Below are 20,267 nucleotides of genomic sequence, written 5' to 3'. Positions count from 1 at the left end.
TCTCTTCCTTTAGCTGTAAGCATTGGACAATATATCATCTTATGACCACTTTTACCACAATCGAAGCAACCATCCGTTCCGCTAGACACTTACCCTTATACTTCTTTCCACACCTAGCACAAGTAGATATAGGCAATGGAGATCCACTACCATTTCCTCATTGAGGCTTAAGGTTAGACACCCTCTCTTTATTGAACTTAAAAGGAGCATTGGAGGAGCGTTGACCGAAAAACCTTTATTGATATCTAGGACGACCATGTCCATTGGACCTTGCATGAGAGAAATTACCATAACCGGTTTTATCCCTCTTTGTTTCCCTAGACTTTTCCTTAAGTTTCTCTTTTTTGATCTGTTAAGCATGAACCATGAGACGATAAATGTCCATGTCATTAACAAGCATGGTGGTACGACATTCTTTAACCACCATTTCAGACACACACAAAACGTACTTACTCATCCTTGCCCTAGGATCGACAACCATTGCAGGAGCATATTTAGAAAATTGTATGAACTTTAAAGCATATTACTTCGCACTCATACTTCCTTGACGAAGGTTAATGAGCTCAAGCACCTTTGCCTTCCTCATCTCAAGGGGAAAACATATCAAGGAAAGCAAACCTTAAACTTCTCCCAATTGAGAGGACCCGCATCTTCCGATCTCCCTTCTTTCCATTGATTGAACTAAATTTGAGCAACACCCTTAAGTTGTTAAGCGACCAACTTAGCCTTTTACACTGGCGTCACTCCCATGATAATAAACACCTTGTAGACCTCATTAATGAACTCTTGAGGATCTTCCTCAACCTTAGAACCATGAAACTATGGAGGATTCATTCTAGTGAAGTCCTTTACTCTAGATGCCGTCGTACCCACATTTGGGTTCACAAGAAACACAACCTCCCTATTGGCTTGAGCCAATACTTTAAAAAAAGCCCTAAACTCCGCATTAGTCACTTGCTCGTCCAAAGGGTCGACCGGAGCTTGAGGATCTTGAGGAGGAGATTCTTGTTCCACATTCTTCCTGACATTCCTTCTAGCATAAGCTCTTTGAGTAGCCATATCATGTAGAGCATCAAATAAGGATTATGAGAGATACCTTATAGAGTTAAACTCTATCGCACAACTTTAGAGTAATGAAAAAGTAGAGTTTCCTAAACATATTGTAGCCTGTGATTCATAAATATGGCGCGCTTCACACTCATGAACAAAACTCTACTTGATGTGGCTTATGAGACATCCTAGGACATTTCTAAACCTTGTGCTCTAATTACCAAGTTTGTCACGACCCAAGGTACCCCAAGGCGTAACATGGCGTATAGGACCCCGAGAGACCTCATACAAGCCACTTAGCATTCATAACATAAGAAATAGAACACAAGAGATAAAGAATGACATTTCAAGTCCCAAAAGTTTTTATAAAAGTAATGCGGAAGTCTAAACATTTTGTCTCATTAGCCATCTAGTACATAAGAATGAAATTGGGCCTAGCCCATACATCATGTCCAAACTAAAAGTAAGAAAGAAAAACTGGAAACAATGAAAATCCATCCTCAAAACACAAGGACCCACCAAAGCTCAGAATCTCACAAATCAATCTCTAACCACGAAATTGAGAACCCTAACTGTCGGACCCTACATTTAGGGAAATGTAGGTAAGAGTATGCGTTAGTACTAAATATGTACCAAGTATGATAGCCATGCATATACAATTTAAATCATGCTAAAATAGGACATTTCATGACATGCAATGACCAAGCTAAAACATGATATAAAAGGGTTAGAAAACATGAGTCATAAAACATGGTCAATGCAAGCTAACATCTTTAAAATCTTTGAACACATGCGAGATACTTCTTGAAGTAATCTTATGTCATTATTATTGTGGAAAGTATCCTTAACCGACCTAGAGACCATGTGAGCTATCACATGATCCCCTGGTGTCTCTAACACCGAAAATGGTTGTCCTACTTGTCAAGGTAAGGACCATGAACTTCTAGCTACTGTGGATCCACTAGCTAATGTCTATCTAGACAATCATCCTATGGGGGCACATAGGTAAGGGATAAGGAGATTGCTTCTAGAAACCCGGCCTCTACTCACGGGAGAGCTTCTATCTCAATATCCTCTCGGTGCTAAGCATAAATCCCACAGAATAATCATCTTCTTACTTGTTCTTATTATCCATGGAAGGGTACATCATCTTGCAAATCCAAGCTAGGTCATAAGTCATCCATGGAAAGGTATCATTCAATAACCAATCCAAGCTAGGTTTCATTATGATATCTCCTTATCTTTGATTCATTTAGGTGAGAAGACCTTTCAACCTTATAATCCTTACTATGTGAGAAAACCTTTCACAATCATACTTTCATGTGTATATGAGAAATCCTTTCAACAACCCAACAACAACGTCATCATTGATACTTCACTCTTAGAGCATCCTTAAAACATTTACATAAATTTCATAAGAACATGCATAATTCCATAATTCACCTCTGAAGGTTCAAAACCCACTTTCAATAATCAACATCCAGAAAACATAGATTAGACATAGCTTCATGGAAATCCATCATAAATTCATGTATCTCTATCAATTCATGCTTGATTTCATAAAACTCTTATTTCACAATCCAAGAGCCACATTATATGCTCATAATTTAGAAAATATGGGGAATCATCATAAAATCATGAGATTAACTCAATTCATGCACCATAGATCATAAATCAACCAATTTGATCAATAATTAAGAGAACCCATAACATAGAAGAAAACCCTAACTCAATTGGAGATTTCTAACTTTGAAAATAGGAGAATTTGGGAACTCCGTGAATGGAAGGAATCCATGGATGAAAACTATCATACCTCAATGCCAAAAGTTTTCCTTCAATGGTGGAATTGGAGACTTGCCTTGAAACCCTAGGTTGAACCCTTCTTCTTTAAGTTTCTAGAGAGAAATAATTGGGAAATGAAGAACTTGATCTTCTTTGGTAAATTTAAGAGAATGACTTGAATGGGCATGTTTTGTGGTTAAAATAACTTATATAAGGTTCTATGTAAGGGCAAAACTACATAGTATCAAGATAAAATAATTAGGAAAAGATCTAACTTCCCTTAAGTTACAAATGACGCGAACCTCCAAATGTAGGCCCACACGATCCATCAAGGACATCACGGGCCGTTGTCGTAGCCTTAGTCCTTGACCAGTAGCTTGGGGGATTCTGCCTCCCCATCACGGCCACTATCACAACCCATTTGGCTCTTCATGAGCCATTTGGGTACTCGTGAGAGGAGCCTGCCTTGGGGAGGATAGTGTCCACTCTACCACGGGTACCACCACGAGCCATGGTGCCCTTTACGAGGCATCTAAGGGCTCGTATGAGGTGATCTCATCCTAGCCAACCACTGCCTAAGCTCCCAGGAACATCACCACGAGCCGTGGTGCCCTTCACGCCCCGTGAAGGGTCCCATAAAGGGTGTCATGGCTCAGTGGAGGGCTGGTGACCTCCCACTTTACTCTCTTTTCTTGGTTTCTTGATTCCGGAGTGTTACACCCAAGTTGATGGAAAACATAGTTGGTAACAATTTCTTGCTCTCTATGATGTTTGTCTAAAACCCCCATTCTTGGGGGTGTGATTATGTGATTGAATGTTTCAATTAGCTTATGGGTATTGGTATTTACTGATTTAATTGTTGATTTGAAGTGAGTTCAATTAATAGTTGAGGTTTAATTGATGAATTGTAGTTGCAAATACAATTCTAGTTTAGCATTCTAAGCTTGCTTGAGAAAGAAGTATTCGAGTTAAAACTATTAATTGATGATTGTAGTGATTGGGCTATTGTAGACTTAGCTTGATAAAGTGGGTCTAAATCCGATCCTACTAATCTAGTTTGAAAAAGTAGATTGATTGAGGTATTGGGCTGCTTATATGTGTTATGTTTGTTGAGGTTCGAGAGAACTCGCTTGATTTGTGATAGTTGATTGAGAAATGACTATTGCATTTAAATCCCAGCTTACCCACTAAGATTCAACGACTTCTAGTAAATAATAATCACCCATTTTGCGAAATTGACATTCAATTGATCACACTCCCAAGAACTACCCTCTACTTATTTTCTCCCAGTTGTTCATAGTTGTTAACTGTTCACTCAAATCCCCCCCCCCCCCCCCCCATTTGACATTAATTGTCAACCCCTTGTCATTTATTTTATTTTTTCAAAAATGTTTACATCTACAAATGATTAGAACACTATTTTACTTCGTAATCGAATTCTTTACTGTATCACTCCCTGTGGGATCGACCCCAACTCTTAGTTGGGTTTACACTTGTTAGCGACCGCCTACACTTAGAATCGGATGAAGTGTAGCTGAGAGTTATCATCCGTACACATCATCTTTTTGCTAAAGTGGATCCACTAGCTAGGTCATTTAAGATAACCCTACGGGAGCACGTAGTTAGGGACTAGAGGTTGCTACTAGAGACTATCCTATTTGAGCTCCACCTCAAATCCTCTCAACGGAATAGATAAAAGTTAAATATCAATATAACATAGGAACGACAATGATCAATACCAATCCACATCTAAAGATCAAAACATTGAATTACTCATTAAATTTCAATTCAAACATAGGAGAGAAAACATTTCACCATTGTGAATCCATATGTGAGAAATATCTTTTAGAATCATGATCATGTTCGTATGTGATAAAACCTTTCACAACAACATTGTTAATTTCATATAAAAGCACCCTATCATCATAAACATCATTTTCATAAGACATGCATATTTTTCCAAAATTCATAGTTCATAGGTTCATGGGTGCATCATAGGTTCATAGTTGAAAAATCATGAATCATGCACGGGTCTTTATAATTTAAACTAAATTTCATGTAATAACATTAAATCATGCATTAGAAGACTTAATCAATAATAAAAATCATACTTGAATGAAACCCATATAGAACTAGGAAGAACCCTAATTTGATCAATTGAAAATTAAAATGAGAAATTGAAACCCTTGGAGACCCCATGGAGGAATAGACTCCATGGATGAATACCTACATACCTTTCTACTCAAAACCCAAGATGAAAGGTGAATTGATTCCCTTTAATGAACCCTAACTTCTTCTTCTTCTATAGGTTGGGAGGGAATTTGAGAGAATGAATTTGGTTGGGTTTTTGGGGAATTAGGAGAATGGATTTAAAGTGGCTAATTTTAGGGCGTAAAAGCTTTATATAAGGCTTGGGATAGAAGAAAAATCGACATAGTATAGACTTAAAAAAACTAGGAAAAGACCCAAAAGTCCATAAAAATTAATTGTCGAGCCTCATACGGGTTGGAACTTTTCTACGGACCGTCTTAGTAAATTGTAGGAAAGTTCAGAAGCCTTTAACCTAGACCCACCTTTGACGATACCTATCTATGACCCGTAGGACTTCCTATGGTCTGTAGTCCCCAGTTGTACAAACCAACTTTGACCCTTAAAATTTCACCATGTTTGGGACCTTGCTATGAGACTCATCTACGATTCGTAGATCCTTTGGCGGACCATCTTGTTCACTCGTAGAAAAGTTGAGAAACTTGAGTTTTCAAAAATTATTTTCTCCCCTTTCTATGAGGCTAGTCTACGGTCGGTAGAAAATTCTACGAACCGTAGATTGGTCTCGTACACCTGAACCAGTAGACACAATTTATGCAACCTTTTTCCTTTTTGAAATCTGAGGTGTTACAATGATATCTCCCATATATGTTATGATTATGATTTATAGAGGAATGCATGACCTTGGACTATATTTATGAAATAAAATTCCCAGTTATAATGTTATATTCACTTGATCATTTCATTATTATGCTTTCAGACTCCTCATGTTATTATGTCATGTTTATGCATTTCTCCATACACACTACATTTGAGTGCTTACCACATACATTCTTATGCCTATATTGTCATATAATATAGGTGTTGGCGCATTTTATCAGGCTTATGGTTAGTACATGATTCTATCAACTTATACAAGTTTTTGTGAGTCCTCATTGTTCGGGGACATACCACTTATGTTTTTTTATGATCATTTTAGACTTTATTTCAGACATTCGAGTAAGTTAGGGCATGTCCTAGAAATTCACTTATGTAGTAAAGGCTTATTCAAACATTAGTGTTTCTACATATATGCCTTTGTACTCAGATTTCCGTATTATGTTGAGATTTCTATTTGAGACTTTATTTTATTTATCATGTTATTTAAGTTATGTATGTTTGTGTAGTGTCATGTAGTTCACTTAGTATCTCTCGAGATTCTAGGTACCATGTCACGTCTAGAGGGGTCTTGGGTTGTGACATTACTCAAATTATCATCAAATCCTAACCCTAACCCATATATGATTATCTTTCCCAATTTAGAGCTTTTTCCACCATGGAATCAAGTCAAAACTCTCCCAAGAGCAATAAAGTAGATTCTAAGGCTTAAGGATCAACATATAAGGTTGGAGAGTAATAATCTTACCTTTACCAATGAATTCTATGGAAAATTGAGTGCAAAAAGCCCAAAATCGCCCCTACCAACTCTAAGGAAAAAAAGTGTAGAGAATAGGAGGTTGTCACGACCCAAAACAAGTAATGAGTGGCATCCACACTTAACCTTCTAGGCGGGCAAACCAACGAATATAACCCCAACTTATTTTAGTTATTCAACTTACAAAATACAACAATAATGCGGAAAATTAAATCTTATTAATGTAAGAAATAAAAACACACTAGAGCCTATTACATATTGTTTCCGAAAACTTGAAAGTCATCACATCAAGGACACATAATCCTCAAATACAAAGTCTAGGAGTATCAAAGACACAAGAAAAAATGGATAAAATAGTTTGTGTCTGAAAACTAAGGATATCATGCCACGACTGAGAGAATCCAACACGAGCTAGAATGAATAGCTCTCCCCTGAAACTTGATGTGCTGGAGACTGGCTAGGGCTGAGGGCAAGTCAAAGACGCTGGTACACTTGCTGCACTTTAGAGAAGGATAACGAAGAACAATACAAGTAGGGGTCTGTACAGGGCAATATGTACTAAGTAGATATCATCGGCCGACTCAAAATAGAAACTAATATACATAAAGTAATAACAGGAAATCAATTATATCACTGAGCAGGTGAAAACAACAAACAACATGAACAAGTGATGACAACAATGAAACAAGTACGTATAAAGTCAACAATAGCAAGAACACACATGAGGTCTCAAGCCTCCACATCACACTCTTTTGGGAAATGGGTTTTTTGGGATTGACTATATTAAGTTACTTTAATATTTTTTCCTTTAATGTAAGTGTGCCAGAACATGACACTCGATCCAATAATATTGTATAGGCTCGTGACGTCCGATCAAAGCATATTATGTTGGCTAGTGGTACCCGATCCAATAAAATTGTTAATTCATCATTATTTATCTCCACTTTCTACTTTATCAGCAATATTTAATCAAGACTTTTTTATTCAAGGCATCACTTTGATAGAGAAAGTTCAAGACTATGGATTTTGCAGTTTTGGGATTACATACAATTCATAACATCATATATATTCTCCAAACTACAAAAACTAAGTACATAGAAAATTTCACAATGTTACTCAACGACTATCAATCACTATTAAGAGTCTCTCTATCATATAGAACAAGCCATAACCTACCTCAACCAAAGAACCAGAGTCAATCAAGAAAATTCACCAATATTTTCCTTCCTTTAATGCCTCAAAATGTTCCCAATCTATCATGCATGCATAAATTGTAAGTAAATATTCTATAACCAAGTTCCTAATCTTGATGCCAATTAATATATCAACTATAGTATTTTCTCGAATTTCAAGCCTGGGGTTGAGTCTCAATTCATCCAAATAACACAACTCTAATGAAATTCATATAATACAATAACCAAATATTTAATTGCCTACACCAATATATCAAAATTTGAATTATAATGTGATAACTACAAGAAAATAAAGACCGAAGCCACATCTTACAATTAGTCGGGGAATCACTGTACAAGAATAATGGTTTCAAGCTTGATAAAATACCTAACGACCACAAATAGGGATTCAAGTTTTTCCAATGGTCTTATTGCCATAGCCAGTAATTACCCATTATTGCAAAATAATTATCTTCCTCACTTTTTATCCCAAAATTCAACCTACTAGTAAATAAAACTCACGCCTATAGCAACCCCACTTTTGCACTCTTATATTTCCTTACCTCACCAATCATCAAGCTAATCACAATTCAAGCTTATACATATCATTAATGTTACTAGAAAGAATTGAAGAACAATTTCACTTGAAGCCGCGCCGTTTCAATTTACTTTTGTAACCGTGCATCTATTTTATCTTCCTTTCTTCTACATATTATTTTCTAACCTAATTATTGTACATGACTAATTAAAAAAGTGGTGAAAGTGGTCCATTACTACTTTTAATAAAATATTTTCATTAACCACCAACTAGATTGTTTATTAAAATTACCTCAGTAGTTATATAACTATAGTTAATGAATAGTCCAAAATATCCACTTAGAATCTACCGAAGGAGTCTTTTATGAAATAAGAAGTTTTAGTATTAAAAATGACCCAGTGGGATATTATAGAGATTTTGAGGCTATTTCTGCATAAAATCCCGTTTCGTCGCGCTATAATGGCTCAACCCGCTATAGAGGAACTTACCCCGCTATAGCGGTTTGTACACTCTGCTATAGTGGTCTGAGACCCGCTTAGTGGAATATGCAAACTTCAGAGACTCAGAAATTCCTAAAGACTCCATTTTCACAACATACCTCCTTTCTTTAATGTCCCGAACTATCCCTTTCACATCAAATTCGATTTCGTGAAGCCCTACAAGTTCCTTAATTTCTTGTCTACAATAATATATCAACCACGCCTAGACATCACACCCTACCCATTATCGGATGTCCCTTGACCTCACCTAGCCTAAATTGAGGCTGGCCTAGCAAAAAAATTAAATCACTACTCGATAAGCTTTCTGACCCAAATTCTTTCACTATTGACCTACCCATAACGATCGGATCGGTTGTTACAATATTACTTCTAATTAATTAATATTAATATTAATTATTATTTGACAATTATGTAAAAAGAAATATAAATTACAATAATTAATCGATTAAAATCATAAAATTTCTTAATTGCATTTGTGCAGTGTAAATTGAGACATAGAAACACATATTGGGCCCGTGCTCGCACGATTCTTTGTATTTAGTGGAATTTACAAAGAAACAATTGTGCTGCTTCAACTGTCTGTTTCATGGTCCTCCGTTTGGATGCTTCTGTGCCGCCTGATGGACTTGTGGTTTAAGTCGGAGGATGTTAGTTCAAAATTTCTCTATAAACTGCTAATATAATTTCCTCCTACAGCTTCTTTTAGTAATTGTACATGCTTTTGTTTTCTTAATTTAACGATTGATGTATACTTTTGATTGATGACTATGTGTGAATTCTAGGATTTCATCCATTACAAGCTTTTGAAAGGGAAATTGGTGAAGATATTTCATGAATTTTAGAAGAAATGAACATGCCTGCTTCTTAATAAGGGCCACTTTGGTCCTTTTTGTTTTTGGTTTTAATTTGTTCGCTTTATTTTTCTTTTTAATTTGGAGTTATGTAAAAAGTATTATAAAATATAATAATATATAACTTAAAATATTTAAAAACATATAAAAAATTTGATTGATTCTCAGAATTCTATCAATGTTACATAAATTAGGACACCATAAGTAACATATATTATTAAAAAATGACGTAAATAGTACTATAAATCATAATACAAAACTTAAAAAGAATCATATTAAAAAATTGATTGACCCTCCAAGTTTTATATGTGTCACATAAATTGAGATACCAAAATAATATAGATTAGGTCCACGCTAGCACGGGCACCTGTATCTAGTAATATTATAGATGGTAGATAGAAAAAAAAAGTGTAATTAACACTCGTTATTCCCAAAAGTACTACAAAAAAGGAATTCTCTCTCTTTTAATTTATATGACAAAATTTGAATAAACACGATGTTTAGAAAAGTAATGAAGATTTTTGGAACGTGTTTCCTCCCCTTTATATAAGTTGTCCAATTTTCTTTTTACACGCTGCTTAAAAAGTCATAAATAAAAAGGGTAAGTTTACTATTTTACCCATTAAGAAACTTTTATTTGAAATTTTATAAAATTATTTACACTTTAAAAAAGAATTAATTGTGAGGACAAAAGAAATGTAATTAATTGAATATTAATTTTGTAAATTGACAAGTAATTTGAGACAATTATTCTTTCGTAACGTGGACAAGTAATATTAAAGAGAATATATTACATCACATTTACATAGCTATAAAAACTTATCCTTAAAAATGAAATAAGAAGTTTAATTAAGTTAGATTCTTTTCCGATTCAAAAAATCATCATTCGAACGAACAAAATTTTTTTATCATAAGGTTATGTATTTTTTTCTTCGTCAAAATTTATGTGATATCCGTTGATTTGAAATTAAGTTTAAGATATATTTTTTAAAATTTATGGTCTAAAAAATTCTTTGACCATTTATGTGGTTATAAATCATTTCATTAAAAATAAGAAAGAAAATTTCAAAATTGAATTATTTTCAATCATGAAAGAATGATATTTTTAAAAAAAAGTAAAACAAAAAGAAAGATGTGTAAAATAAAAAAAAAATGTATCACGTAATTAGGACAAATAAAGTTGACAGCATGATACGAAAAATGTTCAAATAGTAAAACATCTTTCTGAAATTTTAAAGAACAAAAAGAGAGATTCTGGAATTAGAGAGATCCCAGCTTCTCAGGGGTTAGGTTAGTGGAATTATATATCCAAAAACATTACATAAAGAAAAATTAGGAAGGGTCATTTTCTGCCATCCTCCTTTGACTCAATTCAAAATTTTTTACATTACCTAAAAAGGAATAGTTTTACTAATTTATTTTTAAAACTTTTTTGGAAATCTATTAATTTATTCATATTTTAAAATGAAATTAATTGTAAGGATAAAAATTAAAAACTGTTATTAATTTGGTCTTATATTGATAAACTAACAAGTAAATTAGCATAACTATTATCTGTAATATGAACAACTAATATGAAACGTAGACAGTACATTTCATTACATTATGTAAAAGGTTTAATTAAGTTGAATTGTTTTCAAATTCAGAAATTTCCCATTCTTTTTTTTAACACAAAAAAAAAAACAATTATCATAGGGAATATGTACTATTTTCCTTATCGTAATTTACGTGATATCATTTGACTTGAAATAAAATTTAAGAAAAAAAAATCTTTTGAAATTTGTGTTTTAAAATACTGCTTTACCATTTGCGCGACTATAAATTCTTTCATTGAATATAAAGGATAATTTCAAAGCTAAATTGTTCCCAATTATAAAAAAAAGTGATTTTTTTTAACGAAATAAAAAAAAATGTATGTCACATAAAATGAGACAAGTAGTTGATAGAGTTTGTAACATGATAGAAAATATGTTCAAATAAGTGAGATTTTTTCTACCACAAGGGTTATGGTGGAGTGGTAAGTATACTCCATTATTCTTAATCAATGGTTTTAGATTCGAATACCATGAATATGGAGTTGTCTTTGTTATGGAGCGCGATCAAAGTACAAAAAAGACATTGTGGGATTAGAGAGATCCAAGGTAGGTTAGTACAATTATTTATCCAAAAAAATAAACATACATGAAAAATAAATTAATTAGGAAGGGTCACTTTCTGCCATCCTCCCTTGACTCAATTCAAATCTACACCTTGGTGGACTTTGACCATTACTTTTCCACCCTCTTGGCTGGCTACTTCTTTTCTTTCCCATACTTTTCCATATCTAATTTTCTTCTCCCTTGAAAAATTCAAGTTCATATAGAATTATTCCTTCACTACTTTTCTTCTCACAGACTTGTAGTATCAGTCTTTTATATTGGTGGGGTCCTTTTCATCATCTTCCTTTAATCATACTTGTGCAATCCTCCCAACCCTTGTACTACTACTACAACTACTTTTCAAATTGTTCCCCCACAATTAAAAAGTATACTACCACCAAACATGAATGGTAGCCAAAATGTGTTATTAGCTCTTTCTTGAAACACATAAATATGTTTCAATTTTCCATACATGCAAAAGCTTAAGAACTAGAAATATGAAAACCAAACAAACATTCATGTAGTAATTAATCATATATAGAAACTTTGTTATTTTTTTTTGTTGGAGCTGATCCATGGACTCCATCTTCTTCCTTGAAGAAGGAGACCGCGCCGTCTTTCTATTAAAGATAATGGAGTCATTTGGTTGCTCCTACATATGCCTTTGGCAATACTTCCAACCTTCCAAGTAAGATCACTACTTCTTCATCATATAGTTGTCTGTCTATAGCTACTTCTTCAATTACACAAAAAACATGCATCATATAATATAATTAATGTGAGTTCATTTTACTTTGTAGCACTTTCATGTCCTTGGGTGGAATCTACAACGGAGAAAATGACGTTGCCCAGAGATTATTCGAAGAATATAAGCATTCATGGCTTATCATGGATAACAGGTAGGTAATTCGATAATAAATATTGATCACGCTAAAGAAAATAATTGTTCTAATTGTATATGTATTGGTTGATCACCTGCATTCAGCCGCATTCCAGGACTGGCCTTCAAGAACAATGTTCCTTATATGGAACTGAAGTTTGCTGATCTTCAATCACATGCATCCAATCCAGTTCAGCTTCAATTCTATTACGTACGTATACGTACCACTTGATTCTGATTAATACTAGATTTAATTTTTAAAAAACTGTTCAAGCTAACCTTTAAATATATGATTCATGTTGCAGGAAGCTGGGATAAAGGTTCGTATATATACTCTACATGATTAATTAATTTCATTATTATCACATGATGATTCATACACTCGTTTCTTCAATCTGATTTTGTTTTAATTAACTTCAGACAACTATATGTATGGGATGCAGCATAGGAGAAATTGAATTTGGAATGACTTGTAGCCCCCAAGTAAGACCATTGAGTATATAATTTCTTATGAAATTTGTATTCATATTTCAATATATTTATTTATTTATGTATTTTTATATAATAAAGGTAAATTTGGAAATGGGGATGAAAAACTTGTTTCCGGAATACTTCTCAACAAGATCAGTACTTGCTCATCATCAGACATTATTGCTGACAAATATTGATCAAAATAGGCCATCGCCATCTTCATCATTCTCTCTCGATAGCCCAGGAGAATACTCATCGCTTTTATTCAATCCACCCCGAACAGATGCCTTCCCCGAGCAGACCATAAGACCAGTTTCTGCCACGGCCATGCCATTCCATCAGCAACAATCTATTGATCAGACATTAACTCAACTCCGAGGCAGCATTCAATTCCCGGGGGTAGAAACTGAAGATGCTGCATTGACAAGAGCGTATCTCGCTGTCATGACATCAACTTCTTCTTCATCGTCATCTCACCAATCGCGAGAAAATATTAATGTACCAACAGATTATCATTATCAAAAGGCAACTGCATTCAGAAGGTTCAGACCAGGTTTAGGTCGTCCTAGTAATGTGCAAATAGGCACATCCAGAACAATTCGTCGAGAAAACATGTTGAGAAGATCCATTACATTCTTCAGGAATTTAATTATGATGAGAAGGCAAGAGCAAATCCAGGCGAACCAGCGTGCACCTACTAGCACTCAAGTTCATCATATGATTTCAGAAAGAAGAAGACGCGAAAAGCTTAACGATAGCTTTCAACTACTTAGATCTTTACTCCCTCCTGGTACAAAGGTATGATTACTCAAATATGTCTTCATCAACAACATTCCTCACATACATAATCTTCTTCATTAATGATAGGTGGCGCTAAGACTTGAATCCACTATGTGTCGATCATCTAATCCAAAAGATTTATATATACGTATTGTTAGAAAAATTACAATTTCTATCTGTTTCAATTTTTGTTTGTCTTTTAGTTTGTTTCTCTCTCCTTTTTATCAACTCTTTAATTTCAATAAATTTCTACATCACGTTTAAGATCACAAGATTATATGGTATTTAGGTATATCCCACATATCTTTAGTTTAAGATCACAAGATTCAAAAACGTTTTTAATTTCTTAAACTCCGTATCAAGTTAAAATCAGCCAAACAATCAGAATTGTAGGAAGTATGGCCATTATATAGCGTGTGTCGAAAATACTCATCATGCATGTTCCAATAAGATGATTGAAATATAATTGATCAGTTAGTTTGTTGAACTGCAGAAGGACAAAGCATCTGTTCTTTCCAGTACAACAGAATACTTAACTTCTTTGAAAGGTCAAGTGGAAGAACTTAGCAAAAAGAATGAAATGCTGGAAGCAGAGTTAGATAAACCAGAAGACATGATGAAATGCGATGCGATTAGCTCATGTGATGGAAATGAAAGAGTAGCTGTTGAAATAACAAATGTAAGTGAATCAAGTTTATCAAAATCAAGAGTAGTGAAATTGCAAGTTTCAGTAAGAGGAGAATGCAACGTCTTGGATTTTGCCACTCGTTTACTCGAATTCTTGAAAACTCAAAACGATCTAACCTTAGAGTCAGTAGCAGCAAACACCAGGCCGTCCATGGTTACTCACATTACTTTGAGAATTAGAATTCAGGTACACATGCATATTTTTCTTTCCCATTTAAATTACATATATTGACAGTACGTACGTCCATTAGTTTTTCCTTTTAAAGTTTACTACTTATGTATATGGAAATCAGTGTTTTAAAAGGGAGGGAATAAGGCTACACGTTTAACTTAGTATGGAGAGAGGCCTAAGTTATATGGATTTGTAAATTTTCAATTTACAATGTACGTAGTAAAATATTATAATTAAAGACACAAAAATTATAAAAATATATTAATAATTTAGAATAATTAAATAAAAACATGATTAGAGAAACTCATTAAATATAAAACTTCTAACATGATTTTACTAGTATAAATAATGTAATGATCATATAATTAAACTTATTATGAGATGCAAATCAACTCTAGCAGCTTAACTTTCAAAATAATAAAAGAAATCACAATTTCTTAAAATATATTACTATCATACTATGTTATTTACTTCCCTAAGAAAATAATCAATGAAATTTAATAAAACAACATTCCATCGTGAATAAAAATAAATTTACTTTCAATAGCGAAATAATAAAATATGTATGATAATTTTGAGACATATGACAATCACATGAAGACCAATCATATATAAGTGAACATGGAAAATTCAGCTATGTATTTTTAAAGAAATGTCAAGTCATATTTACCTTCACGGTGTTCTCAAAGTGGTAAATATGCAAAACTCCGATTTATTAATTGAGTTATTCTCAATCTTTTTATTTTTATAGATGATTTTTAAAAAATTAAAAAATCATCAATTTATTAAAGAATTATGAGGGTCAACACTGTTAACTAAGGAATTTGACACAATTTGTGTAAGATCTCTTAAATGGGCCCCAAACATTAGATACGTTAAGGCGTATGTACAATTGGATGCTTAGGACGTAAAGTTTACGGTACTAAATCACATGCACACATTGCCTTCATAACTTTTTGCTTGAATTATTGGAGGAATAATGGTAAAGAAGAAATCTCAATTTGAGGTATTATTTTTGATAATTTTGGATTCACTTTCTATTTAGCTAGGCAGCTTATTTCATCGAACAAATTGCTAAAGATAAGAGTTCACTAAGATAAAATCATGCTTTTTTATGTTATCCAAATGGAATTTTCTCTATGCAGTTGACAACCCAAAGTGGAATTGAGATATATTCAAGATCATTCTATACCAAAAATAACAAAATCAAGTAGCAATAACGAATTCCTTTTAAGAAAAACAATACTCTTATTAATCACTTGCAAATCTGTGCATTTCTATCTTATTATTACTCTTATCATGATAGAAAACTGTGTGATTCTTTCTATCTCCATATTTTCTTGCTATTATGAAATTGTATTCACTAGATTATGCAATTATCGTCCTTAGCTCGATAGTAATCAAGAGAAAATCACTTGAGTTTTTTCGTGCGAAACTAGTATCCAATATTTTTCACATGAAATTACTTTTATTTTCTCCTTTTCCTATTTGACTTCCTTCACGCAAAAGACAAACATTAGAATATTGTCCTTAATTTTCTTAAGATATTAAAGAAGAGTTTAAGTTCCATATGATGATGGTATAAAAAGTACTATACACTGTCATGACATTAGAAAAGATGTCACATGTAACTCTATCTCCTAAAATGAATTAATGACATATTATGACATATTAAATTTATTATATTGTCTACTAGTGTATATGTATAGCTTAAATACATTAAATTACTTGTAATGAACACAATATATAGCTGCCTCACCATATATTTCGTAAGCTTATAATTAATGTTTTTCTTGGTACAATAAGCTTATACTCCCTCCGTTTCACAAAGAATAACCTAGTTTGACTTGGCACGAAGTTTAAGAAAATAAAGAAGACTTTTGAATTTTGTGGTCCTAAATTAAAGTTATGTCAAATATACAAAATTGTCCTTTAATCTTGTGGCCTTAAATATGTCACGGGAAAGCTGAAATTAAAATATTACCAAAAAAAGAACGAGGTCATTCTTTTTTAAACAAACTAAAAAGGAAAGAAGGTCATTCTTTTTTAAACGGTGGGAGTAATTAATACAAATATATACCATCAATTTTCAAATAAACTTTGCTGCTTCTCTCAGGCTTCTGTGAACTGCCCCGCCCTCCAAAATAGAAAAATAGTAGGGAAATGTCACTTTCATTATAGGAATAATTTTTCCAACTTTTTGGTTCTCTTACTTGCCTACAAGTTTGTCCGAGCCATTTAAATTATAATACATTAATAGGAAAATTATATCCTATAGCAAATTAATTACTACCTCCATTTCAGTTTGTTTGCCTAATTCTGACTTGCCACAAAGTTTAAAAAAAATATCTTATACTACACGTATATAGAATATATCAAAATATATTTTAATTTTATCATCTTAAACGTGAAAAATTAAAGTTAAAAAGTTACAACAACAAAAAAGTAGACAATATTTTAAACAGACTAAAAGGGGAAATAAAACAAAAACTTGCTATGGAGGAAGTATCATTTCTCTCAAATTGTTAATTATTTATTTAATTATTAATTATATTATAAGTTTAGAAAACTTAAAATTCTTGTTGATTTGTTTTTTAAGTTACCAACTTTGTGTTATTTTCTTGTGTTGGTCCAGGGTAGTGAATGGGACGAGTCTGGTTTCCAGGAAGCAGTGAAAAGGGTTGTTGATGACTTGTCATAGTTGGTAGGGCCATCAAAATTTGACTGGCGGCGCCTAGTATTACGACTATTTCCCCCCTATTATATATACTTTAAACTATAGTCATAGAGATCATCAATTAATATCCTTAAATTACAATCATGTCATTGCACAATTTTGTTGCTAGTTTTACCTCCTAGTGTGTATTCATATTTTATTTCATTTACTAATGTTTAATATTTAATCATTTTGGTTTAAAAAGTATGTATGTATGTTAAGGGTGGTGTATCGGTCAGTTCGATTCTGTTTTGAAGTTTATTGGTTTGTAGACATGCTAAATCATTATAGAACCATTTAAGATATTAGCTTATCTGTTATTGATTATTGATCGTTATCGATTCAGTTATCGGCTTAACCATTAAGATTTGACACAAAAATAATCATTGAAAATCACTTACAAACAAGGTGATAAACTAAATGAACCATGCACATGAGTTCACATATTGCATCTTGCTCAAAAGCAAACACTATATTGTAGAATAACCAAGAGTTTAAGCCAACCAGAAATAAAAGTAGGAAACTAGACTCTAAGTCAAAGACTTTATATACAAAAATAGTATAAATATAATTATTTAATTTACTATCCGATTATCAGTTCCGTTAAGAAAAAAACTCAAAGTGTTAAGAACATATAACTCGATAACAAAAAATAAATTCAAAACAGCTAACCGTTATTGATAAACCAATAAAAAAATTTCGATTTGATTTTGAACAACCCTAGTTTATTATTTTTTGAAACGTAGTTTAAGTTTTTGCCTGATTCATCAAGGGATTTTTGGTTGATTTTGACGAATTGTTTACTGCGAGATTAGATTGATGTCAACATATTACAGTGTTTCCTTTGATCATCTTATCCGGAATATAATTCATTCTATTTATTTGATCTGTGTATTATACAAGTAGTAATCCAAAAAAATTACCTTATGATTGAAAAAATAGTTAAGTAGAAAAGTATAACGTTAAGAGTTAATCAAATTTGATAAGTTAAAAGAATATGACTGAAAATCTTAAAGACGAATAGTAAGATTATAAGTGAAATGACATCAATTATTTAAGATCTTATAAATTTAAGAGGGTTAAATAGTTAATGTAAGCACGAGAATTTGTATATTGTTGTAAAACTTAAGAACAAAAGAACAATATAACGATGAAGACAAAAAGAATATAAGACAAGAAATATAAAAGATGATAGCAATAGAAATAGGGAGACAAGAGATAGGAGCTTTTCTTATTCAAGTGTTCACCAAATCTTCAAGTGTCTACAATATGAACCCTTATGCTTCTATTTATAGTGTAACATAGAGGCATACAAAAGGTTAGTCATAAACATGACATTAACATGAATATAATGGAGGAGGTTATGAGAGTGAAAGGTTACAAGAATAATGGTTATAAAGTTGGAGGTTATGGAAGTTATGGTTATCTTCATAATGGAGGAAAGTAATGGAGATAATGGGTGAGAGTAACTTCTTGGTGTAATGAACATCCACACTATAATATTTTATAACGCTCCCCCTTGGATGTCCATATATAATATGCCTCGTTAAAACCTTACTAGGAAAAAATCCTAGTGAAGGAAGAAGAGTACACGTATCTTTTAATACGCTTTGAATGTTGACTCGTTAAAAACCAGTAACACCCCGTAACTAGAAAGAAATTAAAAAGAGGAAATAGTCATTTTTGGAAAGTATAAATTGTTTTTGGAATGTTTTAAGTGTGTTAAAGTTGAGTTTTTGGTCAACCTCAAATGACCATAACTTCTAGCTTAGGATGAGTTAGGTGTGTTTCCAGATATCGTAGGAAATATCTTGGAACAACATTTCCAACGCCGCTGAGTTTGTGCGATTCCGAGTTCGTATGAGGGAGATATGCCCATTGGAAGTTGGGTTGTTCAAATAAGGAAATGTCCAATCTAGATTTTAAAGGGGCATTATGGTCTTTTCCTTACCCAATTATTTTATTTCATTTTTGGGTAATTAATTGGGGTCTAAACTGATCATAGTCAGTTTACAATTTTGGAAAAAGAGTTATGGTTTTGAGAAAAGAGAAAAGAAGAGGAGAAAGGAGGAAAGGAAGCAAGAATCGTCAAGATCTTCACGAATCGCTTGTGGATTTCGTCAAGGGGTGATTCCTACGAGGTATGTGAGTTCACACAGTGTTTGGTTCATTCACCCACACACCAAACATGTTTTATTCAGTGTAATTTCGTCCTAAAAAGATTGAGAATTTGATGTTCTTGAGTTATATTCTTGAATTGCTTACATTCTTGAATTTGGGATGAGATTGAGGAGTTCTTGAGAGTTTAAGATTGATTATTAGAGTGACTTTGAGTTAGATTCTTGCGTATATGTTGTAGGTACTTGAATCTAAAGAGATATGGAGAAAAAGAATCGAAATTAGGCGAATTGGGGCTAGAAAATGAAGAAGGAACAAGTCGGAAAAATCTGGGTACCAGGTCCGCGACTCCTCAGATTTGAAAATTTCCCCTCGCGTCGCGGAACGGTCACGGACCGCTCCGCCTCAAAATTGATTTTGCGACCAAAACTTTAAATACATCTCCGCGTCACAGACCAGCTTTCAGACAATGATTTCTTGATATTTTATCATGTTTAGCTATGTAAATCCACTCTTAAACATCATGAGATCTTTCATATCACAAATCTCAATCCTTGAATCCATAATTCAATTCAAGGATCAGTTAAGAGTCAAGTCAAGAGAAATTCATAGTCTTCCAAAAGTCTTTTACAAATGATCTAACTTTGTTTTAAGACTTGAATTTTGAGTTCAGTAAAGAGTAAAGTTGAAGTTCATTTCTTCAAAAGTATATGAGGACTATGTAATCCCA

General features: G+C 33.0%; 1 protein-coding gene across 1 annotated transcript; it reads left to right on the top strand.

Moving 5' to 3' along the window:
- The first annotated feature begins 12,134 nt into the window (after nucleotides 1–12,134).
- LOC125821697 (putative transcription factor bHLH041) lies at nucleotides 12,135–17,404 on the top strand. Its single transcript, XM_049501087.1, has 8 exons — nucleotides 12,135–12,401; nucleotides 12,514–12,612; nucleotides 12,699–12,804; nucleotides 12,899–12,913; nucleotides 13,014–13,076; nucleotides 13,164–13,862; nucleotides 14,338–14,718; nucleotides 17,339–17,404. The coding sequence occupies exons 1-8, from the start codon at nucleotides 12,289–12,291 to the stop codon at nucleotides 17,402–17,404; spliced, it is 1,542 nt and encodes a 513-aa protein (XP_049357044.1). The 5' UTR covers nucleotides 12,135–12,288.
- The last annotated feature ends 2,863 nt before the right edge of the window (nucleotides 17,405–20,267 follow it).

The sequence above is a fragment of the Solanum verrucosum genome, unplaced genomic scaffold (assembly GCF_900185275.1).
Source record: "Solanum verrucosum unplaced genomic scaffold, falcon-dt-bn FXZP01000305.1, whole genome shotgun sequence".
Taxonomy (NCBI): domain Eukaryota; kingdom Viridiplantae; phylum Streptophyta; class Magnoliopsida; order Solanales; family Solanaceae; genus Solanum; species Solanum verrucosum.
This window is presented reverse-complemented; position numbering and strand designations above follow the sequence as displayed.

What these genes read in the sequence shown, in the direction of transcription:
- LOC125821697 (XM_049501087.1), top strand. Translation starts at nt 12,289, where the DNA reads ATGGACTCCATCTTCTTCCTTGAAGAAGGAGACCGCGCCGTCTTTCTA. An exon ending in CAATACTTCCAACCTTCCAA is followed by an intron (nt 12,402 to 12,513) that starts GTAAGATCACTA and finishes TTTACTTTGTAG; the next exon opens with CACTTTCATGTCCTTGGGTG. An exon ending in CTTTGAGAATTAGAATTCAG is followed by an intron (nt 14,719 to 17,338) that starts GTACACATGCAT and finishes GTGTTGGTCCAG; the next exon opens with GGTAGTGAATGGGACGAGTC.